The sequence below is a fragment of the Micrasema longulum genome, unplaced genomic scaffold (genome assembly GCF_059751315.1).
Source record: "Micrasema longulum isolate JH-2025_06_02 unplaced genomic scaffold, ASM5975131v1 h1tg001509l, whole genome shotgun sequence".
Classification (NCBI taxonomy): Eukaryota; Metazoa; Arthropoda; class Insecta; order Trichoptera; family Brachycentridae; genus Micrasema; species Micrasema longulum.
The window spans coordinates 106,155-114,734 of NW_028278693.1; the positions used below are offsets into that span (position 1 = coordinate 106,155).

Genomic DNA, 8,580 nt, shown 5'->3' on the forward strand with positions numbered 1-8,580 from the left:
CCTTACCTCTGTTCTGTATAAATACATTTAACTTTTTAATAAAGATACCAGTCTCGAAGATGTCGCGAAAGTGATGAAACCGGTCACTGGATATTCCAAATTTGTGGATTATTCACTCGTGTTTTATTTATATAATAAAAAGAGATAATGTAGTAACATCTTTGATGGTGGAGGGGAGATGATTCCACAGTCGAGCCGCGTGGACACTATATGAGTTAGAGAAGAAAAAGGAATAGTGGATGGGTATTAAGAGAGTGCCTTGAGAATTAGAACGAAGAGGTAAACCATGAACTGATAAGCGTTGAAATTTTTCACGCAGGAATACAGCGTTAGGACTATGAAGTACATTGAACAGAAGTGAGAGGGAGTGATAGTCTCTCCGCTGTCTAATTTTAAGCCATTTCAGTTGCCTACGATAATCAGAAATGTGGTCATATTTCCCAAGACCAAAAATGTACCTTATGCATGTATTCTGAAGTCATTCAAGTTTATCTAGTTGCTTACAGCTTAAATCAGTCATGGAAACATCAGCGTAATCTAGAATGTGTAGTAGTAATTCTTGTTCAAGGGTGCATTTAGTATTAATGGGTAAGAATTTATGCGACCTTCTAAGTGAGTGTAGATTGAAAAATAGTTTGCGGCTTAGTTCATTTGTATGAGCTCGCCAGTAGAGATGTTCATCCATTTGTACTCCTAGATTTTTTACGGATTTCCTGTATTTATATCACATATTGAACACCATTTAATTCTAGAAATTTACATAAAATTTGAAATACATGTTTATTGGGTGGAGACAGGAAAGTTCGGATATGAGTAGGGAATAATGGGATGTTAATATCAGAGAGGTCGGATAGGAAATCAGGATAACAATCATTTATAGAGCATCAAGCACGGGACACCCCAGTGAGGGAACATTATTCTGTATAAAAAAAAGAATACAAACAATGTTAAAGTATAAATAAATAAATACTTGAAGATTGACTTGTCAAAAGTCGGAATAATCGGCGCGCGTATGCACGCGCGCCGATTATTCTCATGCGAGAAGATATATGAATGTAGAAGAAGCGAGATCTGTATGCAAAGATAGTGTTGTGGCGTTCTATCCTCTCTGCGTACCCTTACGGGGAAACGGCGTGATGGTTTGTTTGTTTGTCAACATTTCAGGCAGCTTCTTTTCTCCGATACCAACAAACCGAATACGAATAAAAGTAACGAATACTTTATGAATGTCGTTACTCGGTACTCGATACTTGAGAAAGTAACGAATACAAAGTAACGAATCAGTACTTTTGTGAACACTTTTCCCGCAAACAGTAAACATATGTGGGCGCGCCGCAAGCAGAAAATGTCTACAAAGACTCGTATATTGTTGCAATTATGAACAATAAAAATATTATTCGTTTGTAGAACTCGCGTGTGATCTCTGGTGTCGGGTAGTTTGAAAACGTTCCGAGCGTGTTCGGATGTGTCGGACTGTGTACCGGGAGGTAATTTTCATCCGTCAGAGTAGCAAAAAAAACGTTCGACGAACGCCGCCGAACCGCCAGAGCGGTTTTTCACATTTAATTTTTCGGTAATCTCGTTGATATCGCGTATCGTCGCGTTCCGCGGATTAAATTATATTATATCGCGTTCGATTTCCGCTGTTATCAGTGGGATGGCGACCGGCGAGCAAATCGAGGAGCTGCGGCTCGCCATCAAGAGCCGGATCGCGGACGGCGGCGCGGAGCCGCACCCGGCGGACGCCCAGCGCCTGCAGGACGACGGCTGGCTCGCCAGGTTCGTGCTGCAGCTCGACGGCGACGTCAAGCTGGCCGCGGACATGCTGGAGAGCACCCTGGCGTGGCGGAAGGCCTCCGGGGCCAACGACATCGGCCCCTCGAACATGAACATGGACTACATCAACGACGGGCTGTTCTTCCCGCGCGGCGTGGACGTGGACGGCTGCACGCTCTTCATCTTCAAGTGCAAAAGGCACGTCAAGGGGCAGCGGGACCTGGAAGACATCAAGAAGTGCGTCGTATACTGGCTGGACCGCCTGGAGAAGGTGCACAAATGCCGCAGGATCTCCGTCTTCTTCGATTTCGCCGACACCGGACTGTCCAACATGGACATGGAACTGACGAAATACCTCATCAGCATGTTCAAGTACTACTACCCGGACTTTTTGAACTACATATTCATTTTCGAGCTCCCGTGGGTGCTGAACGCCGCCTTCAAGGTCATCAAGACGCTGCTGCCGGCCAAGGCCGTCGAGAAGATGAAGTTCATCTCCAAGTCGACGTTCTCGGAGTTCATCCCCGCGGAGCGCGCGCTGCGGTGCTGGGGCGGCGAGGACGACTACGTGTACGCGTTCGAGGAGAGCGGGCAGCCGGAGAACCCGCTGAAGAAAGTCACGTTCTCGGACCCGGGGATCCGGACGCCCCCGAAGGGCGGGGGCGACAGCATGATCTCCATCTCGCCGAAGAACGTGGCGTTCTCGCAGTCAAAGAACGACGCGAACGCGATCCTGTCGATAACGAACACGCACACCGGATTCATCATCTACAAGGTGAAGACGACCTCGCCGGAGAAGTTCCGCGTGCGGCCCAGCACCGGCATCCTGAGCGCCGGCGACACGAAGCAGATCCAGCTGACGCTGCTGCACCCGTACAAGATCGACACGAACTCCGGCAAGGAGAAGTTCCTGGTCATGTGCCTGCCGGCGCCGAGCGACTGGATGTCGGCGGAGGAGATCCTCGGCGTCTGGAAGGCCCCGGCGGCGGAGCCGGAGCAGCACAAGCTGCGCTGCTGGTACGCGACGCCCGCGCACCGGGGCTCCGAGGACGACAACGGCAGCGCGGAAATGTGCAAAGAAAAATCGAAGCTCGGAAGCTCCAGCCCCGTGGACTCGGAAGTCTCCAAAACGTACGTCGATAAAAAATTCAAGTTCCTCGAAGTCCAACTCCACTCGCTGAAGTCTCTCCTCCTGTTCTCCGTGATGCTCAACTTGATGCTGCTCTGCGGGGTGGTGTACTTCTTCATGCGCTCCGAGGACCACTCCGCGGAGTTCTGCCGCCCGTAGCACGAGCTCCCCGCCGGCCTGACGAGCTCGGACCGGACCCTGCGCTACGGTATCGTGGTGGCGTGCCTGGCTGTTATGATGATCAACATTGTGGCGTACTGCCGTTTTGCTTGAAACTATTAAATAACTTAATAAAATTAACACTGTGCGAGCTTCGCTACGATGTAAACGCAGCTGGCAGAAATCAGCAAAAAATTATATAAGTACTGTAAAACTCCAATTATCCGGATTAATGAGTGCCAGACGTCCCAAAAAACCTTTTTTTTTTATCAGCAATGTTCGAGTATGTCCAAATACTTGCAGACTGCCTGGATTTCCTCCCTATTTCACATTCAAATTTATTGCAACGGAGAGGAAAAACATTATTGAGATGGGAATATGGAAGTCCAGGCATTTACAGGGCTTATGACCTGTCATTGGCTGGTTTTAGTGGCCACATTACACACTGCGTAGCATCCACATTTCCTCGACTCTTCCATCTGTCGACTCTTGCGAAGTAAACGCGCTGAAACCTTTATCACGCGGGTGAGATTCATCCGGCTGAACCAAATCACCTACTAGGCAACGCCCGAAAACAATTTTCCAATTTTTTATACTTCTTCTTTTACCAGGTAGTTAATTCAACAATGTTAGAGCTTGTCCAAATGCTTGCAGACTGGCTGGATTTTCTCCCTAGGGAGTTGTTCATATTTCAATTTGTTGCAACATTTTTGAGAAGGGAATATGGGAGTCTAGGCATTTAAGTCTCGCGTTATTAATTAATATTCATTAATTTAAATTAGTAAATGCCTCCCTTCTCAAAAATGTTTTCCGTCTCTGTTGCAACAAATTTCAATATGAACAATCCCTATGGAGAAAATCTTGCCAATCTGCAAGCATTTGGACATACTCAAAACATTGTTGAATTAACTACCTAGTAAAAGAAGAAGCATAATAAATTCAAAATTGTTTTCAGGCGTTGCCTAGCAGGTGAATTGGTTCAGCCAGATGAATCTCACCCGCGTGATAAAGGTTTTAAAGACTAAATGTCTTTCTTCGGATTCACTCATACAAGCGAGCAATTTTTATTTATTTTTTCATTACGAATTGATTATATTTCATCCTTTACCAACCAAACTCAGTAAGAAAAAGCGCAAACAAATATTTACATTTACAACTTTCAATGTCGCTTTCACTGTCGCTCTAAAACCACCCGTCGTCGTCTACAACGTAGAGACAAAGGGAAGTATAAATAAAACAAGAGTCAACAGATGGAAGAGTTTAGGAAATGTGGATGTTAAAGGCAGAATGGTGAATGTTACGCAGTGTGTAAAGTGGCCGCTTAAACCAATGACAGGTCACATGCCGTGTAAATGCCTAGACTTTCATATTCCCTTCGCAATAATGTTTGTTAAATTCAATAAATTCATACTTTTTAAAATCATTATTCGTTATAAGCCGGCAGGTTTTGCTGATGCGCCTAAATCTCGTGGACTGCTTTTTGTCTATGTTTTTCTGCCTTCAACAAAGCATCCAAACGGTTTTTGAACCAGTTGACCAAAACAAAATGGACAGCTAGACTTGGCAATTCATTCCAGTCGGAAACTACCCGCTGGAAAGGAAGTTTATCTTGGGATTGAGGTGGAATTGGGGACGATAATGCTTCCAGGTATGACCCTGTAAATTTGTGTTGGGATTTAGTTGATACATCTCATGCAGGAGGCGGTCCTAGTAATTATTGAGTACATAATAAGTTTCAGTAAAGTCCTCTCTTCCATCGTCCTTCCAATGATGTAAGTCCTAGCGCTTTTAATCTACCGTGATGAGGCATCCTTCTAAGTAATTTGAGGATTTTCGTAGCACATCTTTGAACTTTTCCAGTTGCTCGATGTCTTTAGAGTCAAGACTCAAAACCTCGATAAAGGTCTTGTGTATATATATATTTTTAATCAAATAAACTTAAACATGTCCAGCAAAGTTAATTCTGCTTTGACGTAGAAATACCCCGGCCGCTGGCGCCCCTTTTTTATTTGTTATTACGACAATCCCGATGATTGGAGTTTGGATAAATTAAGTCGTATTCACTTTGTGTACTGACCGGTTTCAGAGCGTGACAGTTCGTTTGTCGAGGCTTCGAAATGAACCGACACTAGATTGAAATGTTGTCGGCCTCGCCGTGACGTGGTCAGCGCGCTTGCCTACCACTCGAGAGGTCTCGGGTCCGATTCCCGACATGGTTGACGTTGAATATCTATTTAAAAAGATGTTTTCGCTCTAGGACATTTCATACGTCTGAAGAAACATCTCCTTTCTCTTCCTCAATCCTCCTTTTTCCCATTAAGTAATGGTATTGTAAATACATTTATTTCTCAACAATATTTTTAGTTTGTCCAGATTTTTGTAGACAAGGACTGGATTCAACTCCCCGGGGAGCTGTTTATATTAACATATTATAACAGAGATCAAGAGAACATTTTAGAGAAGGTAATATAAGTCTAGGCATCGACAGGGCTTATGACCTGTCGATGGATGTTAAAAATGTTTTCCCCTCCGTTGCAACAAATTCAGATCTACGAGTGTTAGTAGAACTGTCATTTTCTTAAAACCGGTCGGCATATTAAATTCTTTGTGATTTTACACAAATTACATACGTATGTTGTTAAATTGTTAAAGTATTAATCGTCATAAATAAATTATTTGAAAAAATGTAAAAAATCTTCAAAAAAATTACCGAATGAAAAATATATTTTTATAAACAAATAATTTTCTAACTTTGATTCCTTTTTATTAATATGTCTTCTTTAAGTATTTGTTGAAATTGTTCATGCCACGTCTTTCTCGGACTTTGTGTGCCATGGCAGTGCCCTATGCACCAATATGTTGCGCGCCCAGAGGCACATTGTGGTATGTCTAAATTGGAAGTTTTCCAGGAGGTCAAACAAGACAATTGTATTGGGTGTTAGCATAAGATCCGTTTTCTCGTAGCATTGACAACTTCCTAAATATTGCAAAGTAATATTCTGCAATCACATTTCTTTAAATTTATCTAAACTGTTTGGATCAGGAAGGATATACTAGAGTGGGCCAATCAGGAGCTTCTCAGCATTTGCTCATGTGGAGAGAAAACCACTTAAAACTTGCTGTCAACAGCAGTCAACAGGCCGTCGGTTCCACTAGAAGAGTGTTCGGCATTTTGTTCTCTACTTTGGTTTATTTTACCAATTGCCTGCACTATATTGACCATGAATGATACTACCTCTTGTGTGAGTTCTTTATTACCTATCACCGATGGGATGTCGCGTAGATCTTCACCCAGGCCTCAGCATCGTGCCTCCGGCTGTTGTCTTTGAAAGCTGAAAAAGGGGCAAAGCATCAACAGGCGAGGGACATCTTGAAGAGTTTCATTGTCACATGGTCCCTCATCTTAGGTCGTGTGGTCAGCCAGACTTTAAAAATCATTAAAACTGGTCAAATACATAATTAAATCATTTTTGCATTGAATAAACCAATCATATGTGAGTACGGGTTTCAGATATGGAATTGCTATTTTTTTAAGATATCAATTTGTTGGACAGAGTCCAAAGACGAGCCACAAAGTTGTCGCTGAGCCTAAACCGGCTTCCATATGCGGAGAGGCTGGAAACTCTCGGCCTTAAACGTCGAAGAACGGCGAGAAAGGGGTGACCTGATAGAGACATACGAGATACTCGACAGTCACTATAGCTGCCCAAATTTGGATCCCATATTCGAGCTTTAACACGATGCTCATCTTCGAGGCCACAGTCTCAGGCTGGAGAAAACGAGATTCATTCTAAATCCACGGAAGCATTTCCTGAGCAATAGGGTTGTTGATGGTTGGAATAAGCTGCCAGAGGAGCTGATCTCAATGTGTAGTCTTAATGGGTTTAACAATGGCTTAGATTTGTTTAGGAAAAGTTTAAGTGCGCCAACAGCTAACTTTCATTAAAATAGATTTAAATAATTATTATTTATAATTTATCAAAGTAAAAAACATTCTAATTGTTACGTAGATTTGTTATTATTATCTAAGTTTCGCTTTTCTATGGCTGGCTGCTTTCTGCGTACAAAACAAACAAACAAACCATCCCGCCGTTTCCACATAGAGACGCAGAGCAGCGACGATAGAACGCCATATCACTATCTTGGCATACAACCTATTGTTCTTACATTTGGCATGTCCATCTTCAAGTGTTTGATGGACTCGATCGTGCCATGTCTTTCTCGGTCTTCCTCGTTTTCTGCATCCATCAGCATTCGCATCGTAGATCCTCTTAGCCGTTCTTTCGCTGTCCATTTGCTCCGCATGTCCAACCCGACTCGGCATCCCTTTCTTGATTCTGTCGATAATGCGTGTCTCAGCCTTACACACTTCACGGATCTCGACGTCTGTGCACCTATCATGCATCGTTTTACCACACATTCGCCTGAGGGATAGCATTTCGACAGAATTCAACCTACTTTCATCATTACTACTACCATCACGCCATCACACGTCTCCTGTATCCTGGAATACATTCTTAGCTCCTTCCACATTCATACATCTTGTCACACACGCCCTTCGGTTCTGTCTGCTTTTGACATGACCCAGACTTAAGATTTTGGTTTATCTGATCATGCTGCGTCTTCCTCGGTCATCCTCGCCTCACGTTGCCTTCCATTTTCGCCATATATCACCATTCTTTCGTCGTCCATTCGTTCTACGTGACCAAACCATCTCAGAGACCCCTTCCTAATCTTATCATTTATACTTGACTCAGATTTACACTCGCCTGATTTCATCATTCGTAACCCTGTCATACATTGATTTCCCACACATTCGTCTAAGAGATTTCAACCACGTTCACTCGGCTTCCATCCTTCCTCTGCCAGTTCCATGTTTCACTTCCATACACAAGTGTCGGGACTAAAACTCCGTTGCGCACCATCAGTTTAGCTTCGATTGACATATTTTTATTAGCAATTACTGTGCTTCGTGCTCCGTTTATTTTGTTGCCCGCATTTACTCTTTTTTCAGCGTCTTTTTCTACTCTTCCATCTCTTAAAAAACATGCTTCCCAGATGCACAAATTCTTCCACTTGCTCGAGACATTCGTTGTTTACTTTTATTATGCAGTCAGTAACCTCACTTCCCCTTTCAAATACCTCACTTTTGACTTACTTTCGTCCATCGCCAATTCGCTATCCAGGCTCATACATTCTAGAGCCTATTTTTCATGAAAATGTAAAACTTTCATCGTCATTTTTCCAATTGCGTTAAATTATTGTTGAGTAATTATTAATTATAATTGGAATTCATTACGAAGAGCTCGTTTCAAAGTCTTTTTTGTAACCTTTGGACAATTTTTTACCGATTAAGAGATGTTTGTAACAAATGAATCTAATTATATATTCTCATAAGTTTCTATTTAAGAGGGGCAGTTGGGTTTTTAATAAACAGCTCGCCCACCACATACCGCACACCGCATCTGAGGACATAAGTCTCCTCGGCGGTGCCCACATACACGGAAAATTTGCTC

General features: G+C 43.1%; 1 protein-coding gene across 1 annotated transcript; it reads left to right on the forward strand.

Moving 5' to 3' along the window:
* Positions 1–1,284: 1,284 nt before the first annotated feature.
* Positions 1,285–3,278, forward strand: LOC148275111 (motile sperm domain-containing protein 2-like). Its single transcript, XM_088236124.1, has one exon. The coding sequence runs from the start codon at positions 1,658–1,660 to the stop codon at positions 3,062–3,064; it is 1,407 nt and encodes a 468-aa protein (XP_088092250.1). The 5' UTR covers positions 1,285–1,657; the 3' UTR covers positions 3,065–3,278.
* Positions 3,279–8,580: the final 5,302 nt, after the last annotated feature.

Excerpts from the sequence above, each read along its gene's own strand:
- LOC148275111 (XM_088236124.1), top strand. The coding sequence starts at position 1,658 with ATGGCGACCGGCGAGCAAATCGAGGAGCTGCGGCTCGCCATCAAGAGC.